Source organism: Botryllus schlosseri, chromosome 13 (assembly GCF_051294905.1).
Source record: "Botryllus schlosseri isolate E-star chromosome 13, Bs_hap1, whole genome shotgun sequence".
Taxonomy (NCBI): domain Eukaryota; kingdom Metazoa; phylum Chordata; class Ascidiacea; order Stolidobranchia; family Styelidae; genus Botryllus; species Botryllus schlosseri.
In genome coordinates, this window is record NC_137248.1 from 5,663,728 (window position 1) to 5,681,293 (window position 17,566).

General features: G+C 40.6%; 1 protein-coding gene across 1 annotated transcript; it reads right to left on the bottom strand.

Annotated features, from left to right (window-relative positions):
* Positions 1–6,759: 6,759 nt before the first annotated feature.
* LOC145454069 (solute carrier family 35 member E3-like) lies at positions 6,760–10,496 on the bottom strand. The gene is made up of 5 exons (XM_080332064.1): positions 10,250–10,496; positions 9,212–9,409; positions 9,027–9,137; positions 8,808–8,966; positions 6,760–7,457 (listed from the first exon to the last, which is right to left on the bottom strand). Exons 1-5 carry the CDS (start codon positions 10,424–10,426, stop codon positions 7,182–7,184), a joined length of 921 nt encoding a protein of 306 aa, XP_080188190.1. The 5' UTR covers positions 10,427–10,496; the 3' UTR covers positions 6,760–7,181.
* Positions 10,497–17,566: the final 7,070 nt, after the last annotated feature.

The following is a 17,566-nucleotide window of genomic DNA, read 5'->3' on the forward strand; positions in this document are numbered from 1 at the left end:
AAAGTTACCGATAAGGCGATAACCATGGTCAAGAGAAAATAAAGAGTTCATGCTCATGCACAAGTTGATTCTCTCAAAATGTGCAAAATGGACATTACTTATACTTTGATTAAACCACAGTGATATCTTCCTTAGCCAAAAGGAAAAATAACTGATATCAATATTTCCACAGCATCATTTGCATAATCCTTGATAAAAGTATAAAACCAATAAACCATCAATGCATGAGTAGGAGTTTAGACTATGACTTAGGCATGGCATAGGCCATAGCTGATTTTAGTAATCAAGAAATTACATTCATCTTTTATCAATCGAACTCACGCCACAACAATTGATCATCAATTGAAAAGTCTACTGCCAATGTTTTGATCAGATGAAAGATATTGGATACATTGATACACGACACAGACTGCTCAAGCTATGATGCATTCAACTCTGTACCGGTATCATGTTGGTGCCTGATCTATGACTGTATAACACATCGGTTCGGGATTGCCCAAACAACGAAATTAAGATCAATTCCTTCACAGAGACAGCAGTTTCCCAAATTCCGTCACGATTCCATCAGCAATCGCAATCCTAGCCGTGATGATGGATGTGGAATCCAGCCCAAGAACCACTAGCGGCAGCAAATAATCTTTGGTCAATTTTTTTATTCAATACGTAATACCAATGATATATATACAGTATACAGTGATTGGAAACTCTAGTGAGCTCTGCGTTTGAGCGCGTCGCAAGTCATGCTTCACCAGCGGTATGAAATCGATGTAAACAAACGGTTCGCCAGCAATCTTTCTTCAGGAACTGGTCTTAACGTAGTGAAAAGTTTTTTATCGAGACCTATGTTGCAGGTGAAATGTGTGCATACTGTACACTGTACAGGTTCTGGCCACTACCGGTAGCATGACTTACTATTCAGACGAAACTGATGTACCAGTGTGCCTACGTGATCAACATTGTGATCGGAGGTGGTCTCGCAGTATCAAATAACGGTGTATACTTCATAGTACGAGGTAGAGTTGGGTTCAAAGTCACTATATCTTCAATTCATTGCAAATTTTTAATCAAGTCACGAAGTCTTTTCTAAATTTTTCAAGTCAATTCAGGCAAGTTCTAAAACTGACTTTGAAGTCATGCCTTCTGAAGTTGTGAAAGTAGGCAAAATCTACTTGAGGACTTCGCAAAAAGCATCACGTTTTTGAAGTAATAATAGTCATTATTCCTACGGAGATTCATCTTGTGATTCGAATGCTCCTATATACAATTGAATAAATCGGAATATTTTCGTTTGATACTTATCGGGAGTAATCGTCAGCAGCTTTTTGATACAGTATACAATTGACTAACAGATGCATGCAAAGTCTGGCCTTTGACTAACAGATGCATAAAAAGTCTAGCCTAACTCATTTCTTCATTACTCGAGTAGTTTTCAAACCGTTCATTTTCTGCTTCAACAATTAGATTTCAATATCCAATTGATTAACAATTAAAACGTCAGCAAAATCTGGTCTTGACCTACTTTTTCAAACTACTTCATGAGTACAATTTATCATGATATGATGGTATATCTCATACGTGTAGGCTATGTGTATAGGTAGAAAGCTCCTGCCACTGTCCATTCCAGGTTTAATAGACTTGTGCACAGCCAATGATATATAAATGATTGTTCACAGCATATACTTTGCATAGTCATTTAATTGTAATGTTGTCCATGTCCAGTATGTCAACTCTTACAATCATAGTTGACTTGCAATATGGTGACTTCGAAAAATGGGACGGAATAGAGACTGTCCAACAATCCCCTTCACTCAACAAATTTCCGGATCATGGAAGAAGTTGATCAAATCCGAGCGTCATAACAATGTGTCATCGGATGGGTATTACAGAAGCAGGATTTTGAACAGCTTAAATACCTCATCTCTTCATGGACCCCTAAATGCGCTGATACTAGTTGTGATGAAATTTCAATGAGGATGCCAACACCATAATATCCAGGGATATCTGAAGTGTCACACTCGCACGCTGACATACAATGTGAAGCTTTTTAGAGACCTCGGTTGACTGTACCATGTATTCGTTACCGAGGTCTGGTTACTGATCCGTTCCGCATATCCTCTAAAATTAGTTGTCATTAATGCGCTCAGAGATCGGTGGCCGCCGTGGATGCAGATCTCATACTTTTATTAGCAAAATACAGGGACTCGAGTCATTACAACACTGTAAAATAGGCGCATGTTGTACGAAACCACCGTTGTGATATGAGATCCATTCCACACAGAGGTGGTCAGTAACGAAGTACTTCTACTTTTTAAAAGTACTCAAGTAATTTTCCTCTACTTCTGGTACTTGTTCAAGTAGATCTGATTTTATCTACTTCTACTTCTACTTCGTAATATTTGTGATCTACTTACTAACTTTTCGCTATTTTCAGCTTGTCAAGTAGAAGTGGTTTAATCCCCCAAAACGAAAGATATATATAGCCTGAGGATATTTCGGGGCCGTTTTCACGGATCGATTACCAACATTTAATATTCATAACAGTGAAGTTAAGCCCAGAAATTTTGTTGCGCTTTGTTCACGCATAGTTGTTATGGAGTGACAAATATATGTTTTCACGGAAATATCAGTGAATATATAATTTAGGTACCGGATTGCTTGGTTCCGCTCACACCGCATTATCGTCCATATCAAATGTTTCATCACAGTAAACATGGCAAACCAAAACGTTTGAACTACCGTTTCGCAATCTAGCAATTACCTATCATATCGTAATCTAGCAGCCCATGACTTGTCCTGCTAATCTGGAAAATCCAGCTTTTTTGAACACACCTGTTTTAGCAGATCATCACCTTTGAAGCTTTATGGAAGACATGAAATATCTTTTCCGCTTTATAGAAGTGGTATTTGTATTTTAATTTCAATTCCGAGTATTATACTTCGAGTTCTATAGAGTAATTATAATTACTCTCAGTTCTTTTGTCTGCAGAACGTATGCATATTGAAGCGTAAATGCAAGTGTAGTATGTATTCTCTATTTTCCGAAAATAAAGCTACACAAAATATAACTTTTACGATCCACAGTATTTGTTATCAATAATAATAAATATGGTGTAGGGCGCCATGCCATGATATTCTCTAAAACGGGGTCTTCTAGTAAACAACGGGTTAGTATCGCATTTTCATATCAATACTATAATTTGCATCCCATGATGAGAAAGAATGCATATTCTGTCGAAAATTGATACCTCCTGGGATGCATCAATACGAATCAAGCTCTCTGCACCTTTAGCATTGCGCAATTTGCAGCTTTTGAGAGTCCATACGAACGAATTAACACTGCTTTCAAAACTACATACTTACTTGAGTAGATTTAAAGTCAGTCAATTCTACTTCTACTTCAAGTAGTTTTAGGTGGCTTATGGAAGAAGTACTACTACTCGTACTTGAGTAGATCTTTTCGTCGCTCTTTTTACTTCTACTTGGGTAGCTTTCTTGACTACTTCGGATCCACAATGTCTGACGTGACACACCTCGATAACTCTTCAAACTGAGGGAGCTGCTACACATATAAATATATAGGTGTTTGATTCAGGAGGGCGACTGACAGATATGCAGGACGAATAGCCTGAGAAAGTGTCTACGGCAGGAATGTCAAACTCAAATTGCGTTGCGGGCCGGATTCAAGCCTTCAAATCGTCCGCGGGCCGGATCAATCAACTGATTCCCAAATGCAAACTCGTGTCCTTGCTTTTCAATTGAATATTCAGCAATATACACGTATCATGGGGTTATATTCCAAAAGTCGCAACACATTTTATTCGTGAAGAATTGTATTGGGAAAATTACGATGGTTGTCCGGTTACAGTTACGGGCCGATAAAACAGTGGCGATAACGACTGTAAAAGTTGGCATATTTCTATGCTCCCTTTGTTGTAGTCGCAATCGGCCGTTAGCGCTGCGTACGCGCTGTGAGCAATATATGATATATTTAACGGTAAACGGGTCGTTAGGAATTTGGATCGCAAGTCGGGTTACTCTCCTCAAGTCCCGGGACCTTTGGATGGCAAGTGACACAGCAGTGCGATCATAGATATTTGAATTATATATCTATATAACTAATATATATTCCAATGTAAATTGCATAGAACGGTTCCGCATTGGCGTTTTCACTTCTGTGAATATAGCTACTTTTTGGTCCATTTTTTCATAAAACTTTCCACTCAGTGTGCACTTTATTTTGCCTTCACGAATTTGAGAGAATGAGAGTATAGAAATGAAACATGGAACGGCAACGACCGATTTTGCAGCTTCGTTCCGCTTCGCTGAGGCTGGAGTGGAGAATTGTTTTGCGCAAGCGACAATCCAAAAGCTATCTTCCTGAGCGCAGAAATTACTGAATCTGGTCGTGATCGAAAGCTACCGTTGCACTGACTCAAACAAATATGAATAAAAATATAGTCTTTGACGAAAAATCACCCTCTACATCAGAAATGTGCATTGTTCAGAACAATCGGATAACCGAGACAGACCCGTTGCGACTCATCGATTGTTCGAACAATGCCGATATTTCAGACTTGGAGGACGGATTCTAGGTGGATCAGAGCCTGATCATATTTTAATTTATATTTCGGAATCGGTGCAACAGTAGCTTTCGATCAAGACCAGATTCAGTAAATTCTGCGCTTTGGAAGATAACTTTTCAATTGCTAGAAATCCCACAGTCGCTTACGCAAAACAATTCTCCACTCCAGCCTCAGCGAAGCGGGACGAAGCTGCAAAATCGGTCGTTGCAGTTACATATTTACATTCTATAGTGAAAGCACAACGTCGTAGCGGGGAGGCTATAATGTGTCCTATGAGCATGAGCACGCTCGGCATTTGTTGCTTTGAGGAAATATTTAATGAAGGTATTTGCTGGCAAAAAATATCAACATCTGGTACAAATTTTCAATCTACTCAGAATTAACACCCCTGGTCTACGGCTAGTATAGACACTTCCTTTTTTTGACAATTTATGCAACATTTTCAAATTTTTTAGCGCTACGCGCGATTTAATGTTGCCAAATATATTGATTATTGGTAGCCTAAGCATGATTTACAGAAATGGGCAGCTCGGCGTCGGCCATTACCGCGGCATACCGGCACGACACAACGTATGAAGTTTTAGGGCATGTAACATGCAACTCCGAGAAGTCTGCCATATCGATCGCAAGCGAGAAAAGTTGACTGAAAAGGACTGCCCTTATGCTGACCGTAGATTTCGATTTATATACAATAATACATATAGGCTATGTTTAATTATCCATATAGGCGCCTAAATCGCTGGCGCCGAATGTTCCTGTCCTGGCAATCTGAACCCCACAAGGCAAATGCCATACTGCCGAGAAAAATTATTTACCATAGGCGAGAAATACCAATTTGAAATCATGTGCGTCTTTGAGTTTTAATACGTTTGGGCGATTGCAATATCTTTTGACATCAGACAGGAGGTCACGAAATAGCATCATGTAACTATCGAATGAATCAAGGATAATCCCTGAATTATCTACGAAAAACTCAAATAACTCCGCTTCTACTTGTTGGAATTGAGTCCAATCTGTTTTGCATCATTTTTGAAGACAACTCAACAATTTCATGGGGTTGACAGCAAAATTTGAAAAAATTGTTTTTTAAAACTTCCTTGATAAATTTTAATTGGCTCTGCGGAGGCTTGGAATTGAACCGAATTTGGTGTGCTGCGTTTTTTAGGGTAACATGACAATTAAATCAGTGAATGGCTGGAATCCGGAAAAAATAATTTTGAACGACCCTAATGAACAGACATGGCGCAAAAGGCCTCCCGATCTATACGTAGGCCTACCATGCATACTAACATATGTACGACGTACGTACGTACATTCAGTCCCTTCCTAGTTTTTTACTTTGACGGGTGGATAATAATTTTCATATTGTATATAAGTCACTGATGATTCCTGACCTTTGGATTGGTTGTGAAGGCCTGCTATCTGAATGTGTCAGCAAGCCTTTTAAATTGGTGTCATAAGAATTTTGATCTCTGTGCATGAGTGCCGGTTATTTTGTGGGTGTCTGATTCCAAGGATTCCTCCAAATCGTTTCGACACCTTCTCATCTTTTCATTGTATCGCAGTTTTGTGGTGTTTTGAAATGATGAAAATATCAATAAACTGATGGACGCATAGCGGATCGACTATTGAGACAAGATATTGCATATCGTTTTGTATCGGGTGAATTTGGTCTCCAACATCGTTTTTAATTTGGATTTTAATCCTGCTCTTTGATGGCACGGTGTTGATACTGCGTTTTGTGTGACTTCCGTTTCGTAAGAAAGACCAAAATGAGGCGTCTTACATGGTTAATTCGATTCAATATGAATCCATGGCGACGCCAAAAATAACAATGCCTGCCTAGTGCCTCTTGGGCGATAGGACACTTTAAATGAAATTGTATCGCAATTTACTGAAATATGCGGTCAGGTCCAATTTAGTTTTTAACTCAACGAGTTACGGGATTCTGTTTTAGAATATCCTCTATGCAGGGAGAGTGCTTGTACAGCTAAACGAGAAATTCTGAAATCCAGGACATTGCCGTTTTGCTTACACGTGATCTACTTCGTAGTACAGCTGCGAGTGCGACAATAGATAGTTTTACCGGTTTCGTTTACAAATTGACCTACAAAGCCTAAAAATCGACAGACATGATCATACAGAAACTCCCAGAAAGTCATCGAGGGAAAAGCAATTCGGATCATAAACGTATAATTGTATATTGTCACAGTCTAGTATAAAATGAATGACAAAATAAATAATGAACAAAAACTAACCTGCACAATATAACCGTGGTACTTGCTTCTTGTGTTTGCTATAACTATGATACCAATCGGCGTAATTATATGACTATGACTATGTTTAACTTTATCAAAGGAACACACGTAGAGTGGCATATTTGCTTCGGCGGGAGGGGAGTTGGCGTGGTTGGTTCAAGCCTCGATTGTATCCCGTTTTGACGTTCTGGAGGTATATCAGAGTGCCTCGCCTCCTCTACGTCGCTGTATGTGCTTACGGCGTAGTTGCAAAATAGCCCAGTATGAGGCCCCACTTATATTTGGAAAACCATCTGAATAAAGGGTATATCTCAGCGCGACCGAGCAGGGACTTCAAACTTTAAAGGCATGCTTTTCCTGTTCCGCAGTTGACAGTGAATGTTTTCTGAATTTTCAGTGAGGAGTACACGATCGTTCCTGCGATTGTTATCAACATGCCAATGATTTGTAAGGGTTTGACAGTATCTGTAGTGAAGAGAAGTGCTCCAACCAACACGACCGTGCACGTTTTCAGTTTTGAGAAGACTGCATACGTCACAACTGATGTACGCCGAATAATGTAGTAGACGGTAATATTGACGCCACAAGCCATCGCAAGAGATAATAGGATGATCATCTAAAAATTAGAACAATATAACACGGTTATACGGTACACTTTGGTTACGATTAACCGGGGATATCTAGATGTCCCTGCGAGCAACCAGACATTACCTTAATTTACATAAACGTCACCGTAATTATGGCATCTGAGTATGTTGAAAAAAACTAAACTATATTATCAAACGACTGCAGTAAGTTATTGTGATATAGTTGAAGTCGATGTAAATTCACCAGTGGAATCAGACTGTGTTCTATCCCTGTATCAGAGATGCCACTCCTGGGTTTTCCCCCCAGATCTGGGTTTTTCGAGCATGACCTGGGTTTCTGGGTTTTTGTGCTTGAAATCTGGGATTTTTTCAACATCATGTTTGTCAGGTCAATTTTACGGCGCAAAATTGATTATTAGATTAGTAAGATCTTCTAATGTCGACGGATTCCACTGTGATTGAAACGGCATAGTCCAAAGAGACCCATTTACTATTAAAATGAGAGGTCTTGGCGTTATGCAATAGAGCATTCATTGAATACTGACTAGGCCTACTAGGTCGCAGAAAGTCATGTTCACAGGGCAACTCTGATTTAGGACTTGAATGCTACCGGTAGCGCTGCAACAAATTCGTTGTGTGTCAGTAAATAGTATGTAACTGCTGTAAAGTATGCAATTTATGCACATGGAAAGACCAATTGTTGATCTAACTAATTTACCATGTTGACATCAGAGTATATTCACTTTCAACAAGGACACTTGAAGAGAGACATTTTGGGCAACCGGGCAAGTTATTCAGAGTGTAGTGTGAGGGGTTTGTTAAATGCAAATGTACTCTTGATCCCATGATTTGGCAGTTTCATTTTCGACTAAACATCCCAGATAAAAGTGTTTGTCCCCGGGTTAATGAGTCGAAAGCTATTTTCAATCTATCTGGTCGGCTCGCAGTCAGTAGAACTACCCTACAATCATCCTCACGATATGGGGATTAGCATTGTTACTAACATTACGAATATATAATGCACTACGTATTGACCCCCCATACCGAATGCCTGGTAGTAATGTGTCGAGAAGAAAACATCATATTTCGATGGATTTGCTCATTTAACTGAGCAGCATGCATATTATAGTAAGGAAATGAACCGTTGGGATTTCAATCAAGGGCTAAAACTTCTATGTCCGTATAACTGTCATTGATGGCTCTCGGTCACTGTTTTACAGCTATAACATCGAAATTTGAGTGAAATAGAGGATCTGGGTTTTTCTGTTATTTTTTCAACGTCCAAATCTGGGATTTTCCAAAGTATCTCAGTGGCATCTCTGCCCTGTATATTCCGCTTCTAGATCTTACAATACGGTTAAGACGAGATGGCGTCTCACCAGAGAGGTGTCGTTTGCACTGCAATGAGATATAGCTTTGTGAGAGGCCCCGCCAGTAACGTAAGAAATCGCATTCAGCAACATCGATGATATCGGAGCTTGATAAACGAGTAATTGAAGCGGGTTTGCGTCCAAGTCATGCTGTTTCGTATCGACCAACTGGAAATGTAAATGTTGCCAAGATATAGCTTAAAAAGTAGCCTAGGTATATATTTTTACCAGTATGTACACGGTTGACGACATCACTGCAACACCGGCGTAAAGCAATCCCAAGAGGTCGAAATTTATGTCAAATATAGAGTTTAAAATGATACCCAAAGCCATGACTCCCTGCACACAAAAACAGCAATTCGTCACGACGCGTGGATTGGTAGCAATAAGTCAGTCAAGGCCGCGGTATTTACCAGTGTTACTTTGACTCCCGCGGAGTGTGATTTCTTGTAGAAGAGTGATTGCAAGATTAAAAGCATTGGATCGCCAAGGCATTTCAAAATTTGGTAAGTACCGACGGTGTTGTACTTCAGTGATAAATTGGTAAACACAACTGATCCACAAAACGCAAATGATATGGGAAATATCTTCACCAATTTGAGGCGCTTAATCTGAAACGGAAACATGCTGTAGTCGGGCACTGTGAATGATAACTGGACTGACAGAAGGAGTGTCAAGTTACACGAATATAGTAGCTATATGGGCCGACTTTAATGATTAAGACGCAGAATCAACCAGCTTGGTTTGATGAATGGCGTTTACTATTTCACTCGTGTAATTTTCAATTGAATAGTATATTCACATTCATATTAAAATGAACCCGGATAATTTCGGCTGACACTCGTCAGGGGTAATCGTCAGCAACTAGCAGAGAAGGAGAAAGAACATTGTATATCAACAATCGTATCACAAAATATGACGTCACCAGCATGAAACTTCGAATGAGAGAGCGCTCAGTGCACTATTCCCAGGTGGTACACGAACTCCTTCTGTTCTCTATAATTATTCGCACAAATCGGATTATCCAACAGTTACTGACGATTACCCCTGACGAGTGTCAGCCGAAAATATTCGGGTTCATTTCAATGTACTATTCAATTGTATATTGAAGTTCTGTACCTCGAAGAAGCTGTTCATGTCATTTTGTCCATCGACGGAGTTCAAGCGACATGACGGCGGAGGTTTATGACCATTGACCACGAACAGTGCATACAAAAATCGATTTTCAGATGCTGCAATTCCCTACATGCCGTACCCCATGCTGGTCATTACGACAGAATACGTCCAATTAAATAGCCCCTGATTCAATCTCACATACAGGTCCATATTTTTAGCCTAACCACCAGTCACAGGAATCTCTGCGCAACCTACGATAACTAACGACTGGCGAAACTGGCTAACTTTCCATTAGCCTGTATTCGATGTTGCACTCACCACTCATGCATTCTCACCTTAAATCCGCCAACAAGCCCGTACGTGCACAGTCCAACGAAAGTTGCCGAAAACTGAGCAGAAGCAAGTGTTATTGCCGCCATTTGATAGTATTTGTAGAGAATTTTGTTGGTAAATATCACTCCAACACTGAACGTGAAATTTAACAGAAGTAGCAGAGCCGTAGAATGTCCCATGTCGCATCGGCCGTACGCAATGCGATTGTCAATCGAGAATCCGCCACATATGTTATCTGCCGGTGGTAATATAAGGTGATGCTATAGCGCCTGAGGGGAGGACTATTACCGGTGAAGAGTGCGTGGATTGCACCGTAAAGAAAATTCGGTGAAAACTCGAGGTAAAGATTCTGGTTGTGTACCTTGAATTAACTGTCTACGATATGAACATTCACACACGAATCTACAAACAATTCACTACATATACTCAAAATTGGCTATCTCGACTTATTAGGCCTATCTATAATTCACGCAAGGTCAGCAACGATTAACTCCGTCCACAATTTTGGAGTAGGCTACACATGTAGGACGTATAGGTTCGGCTGCTAGGTCTTTCAACTGCTTCTGCTGCTATACTTCGACAATTTGAGTCGAACTAGTCAGTTTTCAGTCGTCTGATTCGGTAAAGTACGAGGCTAAAAGAGATTTTAGATTGATTTGAATCAGTTGTGTGAATGAAAATGATTGTATAGCACAGTGTTTCCGAAGCTTTTTTTATACAACACCCCCAATCCCTTCTACTTCCGACAAAACTTTTTTCATTGTACAGCGACTATATACAATATACATTGACAGGTGTTCTTCATTTTGCTTTTGACTACAGGCTTCCGATTTATGTGCAATGTGCAATTTGTGCATGTATGCCGTACCCCGTAGACCCCATAACCAGTGTTGGTATGACTCGAGTTATGACTTGACTCGAGTCACCTTTTTCGTACGACTTGACTTGACGTATCAGAAATGTGGATTGACTAGTGACTCGGAGTAAAATTCACGAGTCAATTTCAAGTCATCAAGTAATCGGTGTCGATAAAAATCACTTTCTTGCAAGTGTTCGCGAAACGCTGCTGGTGTAACCCGTGGGAGCGACCAATCATTCAATGATCGTGCGTTATACTGAGCCTCCATTGTTCTCTCACAAACAAAGTGACCACAAACGAATTGATCGAAGCTAACAGCTTACGTTGTCGCAAACTAGTAGTTAAGTAATTCAACAGCAAAATATCTAGTTCTGTTCTCTGTTCTTACCTTAACCAAACCTCTTGTTTGATTGAAATCTCATTCGAATATAGTTTATATCAGGGGCGGGCAACATACGGCCCGCGGGTTGGATCCGGCCCGCGACGTGATTTTGTCCGGCCCGCGGACAGTTTCCCGTCTTACATGATCATGTGGCCCGCGGCCCCAGTCTGCCGAGATTCCTCACTACTTGCTTTAACGTCAAATTTTAGTGACTGTATGCTATTATATACGTGTGTGCGCACTGCGCAGCGTGCGAGAGTAGAGCTTACGCGTGTTCGTCGAAGCGAGAAGACTTGCATTATCGGCATTTACCATGTACTCAACCCTAATGGAATGATATCTTGGTAAATTTGGGGTACCCGCCTTATCGTACGCCTTGAAATCTTAATTAAGGATTGGACCATAGTGTCCTATATGGTGTGGACACAAGCAAATCTCACGGCTCAGTGAAATTGGTCTACGTCACACTTTCCATTTGGCTAAAGGCAATTTATGGCTAATAAAGCAACCATGCCGTCTGAGCAGCTCAGGAGCAAGTGCGCACGAGAGTGAGAGTGTGAATGCTCAATCGGTTTCGCAACAATGGCCAATAATACGCTTGCAGTTTGCGCTGCTCTCACTTGCGTCGCAATACCGAGCTCCGTTACAATGCAACATACGAGGCTGATTTTGGGGGGTTTCAGGGCCACGAGAAGAATAAAATTTATATTTTCGCAATCAGTACCCCGGTAGCTTTCGATTGATACCCGTTTTATCAAATGTCGCGCTCGGTAAGCCGGTCGCTATAGGACAATTTGATTGCACCGTGTGTTGATCAGAGAGAAGCAGACACGGCGGCGACTTTATGACAATGCTGTTCTCAAATCTGTATTGTCTTCGTCATTATCGGCGAGAAATCGCTTTGAAGTGACATTGCTGTCGTTAAAATACATTCATTAAATACGATTTATTCCGTGTATATGTGGATAAATCAGGGATATATAGAACTCCGGGATGGCTGACTTGATTTCGGCCTTTACCTAAGTAGGTCCAGAAAGCTACCTGCAATCTGCCTCGAAATGTCCACTTTTATGCAAGCTAGCGATACAGCTGTTTCTAGAATAAGGATCCTCAACCTTTTGCAGAATAGTTAGTGAGTAAGCTAGACATTCTTCCCATATCACAACCTTACTGCTGTATGGCCAACCTAGTAAAGTATGACACTGCTGTGTAGCCAACCAAGTAAACTATGACAAGTCTGAATTTCAGTAAATCATGAATGTGTTTAATTTCTACACATATAATCTGCATCAGGCCATAAATAACAGAGTGAATAGCGAATAATATCAGCGTCTTCTACCTATTTACAAGCCATTGTCGGAAACCTTGCAGCTGGGAAGGGGGGGGGGGGGGTAATAGGATTGATTAAATCAACCGTTTCAATTCGCGTTAATCAACAATTACCATGGAGTATAGGGTTGCATTTAAAACAAACATGTTTAAAACCAGGAGCTTGTATAAAACATACTTTTTTCAAGCCATGACGTCAAGAATATTCAATAGTGACGTCATATTGGATCGACATTGACAATTGAAAATATAGTGTAGATATAGCTCCTTTGACGAAATATCTGTGCTGTTGCTGCTGAACAGACTATTTTGAGGGTTCCAGCCATCCCGTATCAATATTAGTTGGCTATATCGGGTAGTAATCGTCGGTAGGCTCATACAACACGTATTTTGGAAAGTATTTACACAATTATGGCATAATTTTACAACATAAAAAGAATTTTTTTCAAAGGGCCTTTGTTTAAAACACTGTTTAAAGCATGCTTTAAACATAGTGTTTCAAACACCGTTTGTTTTAAATGCACGCCTACCATGGAGCATTTACAATAACGAAAAGATAGCACGGTCTGTAAGGACTCGAAATTGTGATAGAAGCATTGTCATCTTCTATGTCACTCAATGAAAGTTGATCAAGAAATCAACACATCATTGATACTTCCCTTCAGGTTCAAATGCAGCCTCGGGGGGTAGAAGTTTGGTACATATCATTATCAATTTGAGAAGCATTCGTTAGACCCAGTTGTTGAATTCAGCTGATATTTTGTTCACCGAGAAATAGTTTCATGACCGCAGTGAAGAAATTACCACCATGGCTTAACGGTACATCACGAATGGGCCTCCTGAAGCATTTCATACCATTTATCAGTTAAGAAATATTCAGTATCATTGTCTTGCAGATTTTCCGAAAGAGCGATAGATGATTCCATGTCAAAAAAAAACATCTCGGTGAGGAGGCACGAGATCCAAATATTCAGATTGTGGCCATCTTTGCCAAGATTTCAATGGGATGTGCCCAGCATAATATATCAGGATATCCAGTGTTGACGTGATGCAAATGCTGGAACATAGCGTTTGTTTTTCTGGAATCTGCAACAAAGATGAACAAATGATGTATTTAGAGACAAAAATTCACCTCAAGAATATATATAGAATATAGATGCATGCAGAGTTGGTCAGTAGTGAAGAACTTCTACTTCATTGCAGTACTCAAGTAGGTGTTGGCTATTTTTGAAGATACATCTTGTAATTTTGAAGCAGCCATCACCAAACTTGAGTACCCTGCAGGCATTTCACTTTCTACGGCTACTTGAGGAAGTTTAAATACCAGTACGCCCGTTACGACTGTTACTTAAGTAGCAATGCAGACTACTTTAACCACATCAGGATTAATGTAAATAGCTCATTTAATAACGTATCACTAGAATCAGCCAAACTTACCTTGGGCCGACTGAGTAGAGCTCCATGCGGTATTGCGACGATTTGACGAAACCTTGCAAATTGAAAGCAATCTTCAGAGTTTTCTCTCCCTTTGTCGTACAGGCCTGTAGCCTATAGGCTATAAGTGTTTATATGGTAAAGACAGGCCGTATCTCAGGGTCGTATCGTGTCCTGACGATTGTGTTGGCTTATCCATTCAAGAGAGTGGGCATCTTCATGGCTGCAGTAAGAGCCAATGGTCAACAAATGTCATGACCATATTCTGGGAGTCGGCCGTTGGCAGTTCACAATAGTGCACTTATGTTGAAGTATAATTCCAGTACTGTGGGTGGAGCCCAATTTCTCTGCTGAGTAGCGATTCTCTACTCAGCAACGATTTCGTTACTCAACTCACGCCAAAAAGTATACTCACACTCAAATGCGTCCAGATCGGCACTCAAATCTAAGTCAGCGCACCACCAGACTTAAGTGTCAATTTTCACGGTCGAGCAGCCAACTGCAGGCAACACCCGCCAAATACCGTAGTACCGGTACTGTCGTATATAGCCGATATAGGCACACTATTTCGTGATGTGAGGTTCTGCTGAGCTAATGAAATCAGTGGCGCTTGGACGGATGTTGTGTTTATAATTGTATTTGTAATTATCTTCTGTACCCTTTCGACTTCTTGTCGTACGGCATCTCGGTATACCGGAACGGTAACTTCTGCAGTCTCATCCCCCCGCCGTCGCCGTTCTTACGGCAACAAAAAGCCCAGAAAAAGACCCGACAAAGAGAAAGCACCCACAAGGAATGGAAAGAACTAGAAAGGGACGTGGCTTCAAAAAGATAAACATCGAAAAGAACTGTGACATCGGGCACTCTGGGCCGAGGTGGATGTCAGTATAAAAAAGATCGCAACTGCGTGTCGTTCGATATCCTCCTATCTGTTCATTACATCGCATTGTGTCTTATCGCATTCTACATTGTGTGTGACTTGTTCAGATGAATAATATAACTTTACGATTATTATTATTACGCATGCTCTTCCCACAATTAAATAGATGAAACATCTTGAACAGACCCCCAGCATGAACCCCGGCAGATAAGAGTTGCAGGGAATATCAGGGTTAGGACGGAGTCGCTATACCTTCAAGCCAGTTTAGACGATAGCAGCAATAAGCTATTGGAAATAAGAAATACTGGATATTTAAGGGAGAAAATGTCAGGTGGGTCTGGCTATATCGGGAAGTTGAATGGTAGAGGGGCAAAGTGAATGGTTCAAAGAGGAGCTTCAATTGGAAAGAAATCCTGGAAATATGTTAATTTTTCAATTTATTTTCACGATATAGATGCATTCTTTTGTTATTCCAGGCCTGCACTTACGTCTTCGCCTGCTTGGAAACTTATCTTTATATATTTCGAATGGGTTTGTAGCGTCTTGCAAATATGCTTCTGTGGGGCATAGGAACGTTCCGGGTATCTTCAAGGATTTATATATTTCTATTGGGTCATCTTCAAAGAGTGTGGATCAGCTGAGGCTATTCATTGCATTTAGATAAATCAGTGAGAACTGCGGCTAGTTTGTAGGTCAGTGACGAAATAATGACGACAGCGTCGTGTTGTCATGACAAAATCGTTCACGCGTGTCCGGTCGAAGGCGAAAAAAATCTGGCAACGCTGTCTCGGAAAACGACGTCTGGAAATCGATACTTAACTGAGCAGAGAGAATTGGCGCGCACTCAACGCTGAGTATCAATCGATTTTTAGTTGAGTGGAGATTCGCATTTAAGCAGTACTTAGTTGAGGAGAAGAATTGGGCTCCACCCTGTAGCATCAAGGTGCCGTTCATTAACAAACATATGCCTGCCTTGTTTTACCAGACATGTAACTGATGAATAGTATCTGTAACAAGAGATTGGATTCAACAGTTGTTATGGACACTTACAGCTGCAACGACCTTGAGGTGTTGTGTTTGTATTAGATTGAATGGTTGGTTATCCTTAATTGAAATGCCTCTTGAATCTTGCACACCGGTAGTGTACTCAGTGGCTCCAATTCTTATTCTAGGAATACCTAATCCAGCAATGATCTGGAATACCGTAAAGCCTGCAATACCAGCACAACTTGCATATTCACATATTAGCACAAGATCTTAACAGACTAAGTCCTTCCTAACAGTCGCCTTCATAGTTGACACGGCACAATGTAAAGTACTCTTGTACTAGTACAATGTACAACCTTGGATGGTGACATACATTCGCATAACATACCCGTAAATGAAAAACATACCGCAAGGCGTAATCGAAATCCTACTGCTGATATCAATGTCAACGTTGGAAATTATTGTACATTTTGTCATCTCCTCACGATTATCAACGCAGCAAAACATATTACATAAGATACTACAGAAGCAGAGATATTCCGAAGGCGAGTAAATGACCATACCGGTATATTGCTGCTGAAGGAATAAGGCCAATACCGCAAAGTTTCAGACTACCTGAACATCTCATAACTGGTTAACCTCTAGCTTTATAATAAAAAAACATGAACATGGATATTATATGCCTCCACCGCTCTCAAAGACTCAAAATTACAGATAGACGAAGCGGTTGACCAGAACTGAATTCGCGAGTCGGGACCTACTTAGGTAATACGGCGATGACGCAATTGACGCAGTCAGCCATCCCGGAGTTCTATATATCCCTGGGATAAATGGGCGAATAATGTACGATTTAGCAATCCGGCCCGACAAGTACCTAATTTTCCTATACCCGGCCCGCCGACTGAAGAAGTTGCGCGCCCGTGGTTTATATGCTCCTCAACCATCGGCGCAGGCCCGAACTGTATCATATCAATATGTAAATTGATAATGTATTGCAGCTCGATCATTAATTCGTTTTTCTATTTTGGCTGGTAACTGTAAAGTGAGGCTATGCAATTACTGACGTAGTTCAACAAGTCTACGTATACGTGAGCGATGCAGCGTCTTCTTGCATGTATATTTAACTCTATATTCGTTCATCGGTTCAGAATCAATGACCACTCGATCCGTATTTCAGACAGCTATAGCAAAATGCAATGGCATAATCATTACTCATACTTCTAAAAAATAACTTGACTTGAATTGTGACTTGACTCGAGTTACTTCCAAAAATCGATTGACTTGACTCGAGTCGAAATGAGCAATGACTCGAAATGACTTGTGACTTGATCCCAACACTGCTCATAAAACTTCATTTCAGAGTAGGCTACTTGATGCATTGTCAAACGCACATGATACAGCCCACCTTCGCAGCGGAGGTGACGCATAGGTCTTCTATATCGAATTCT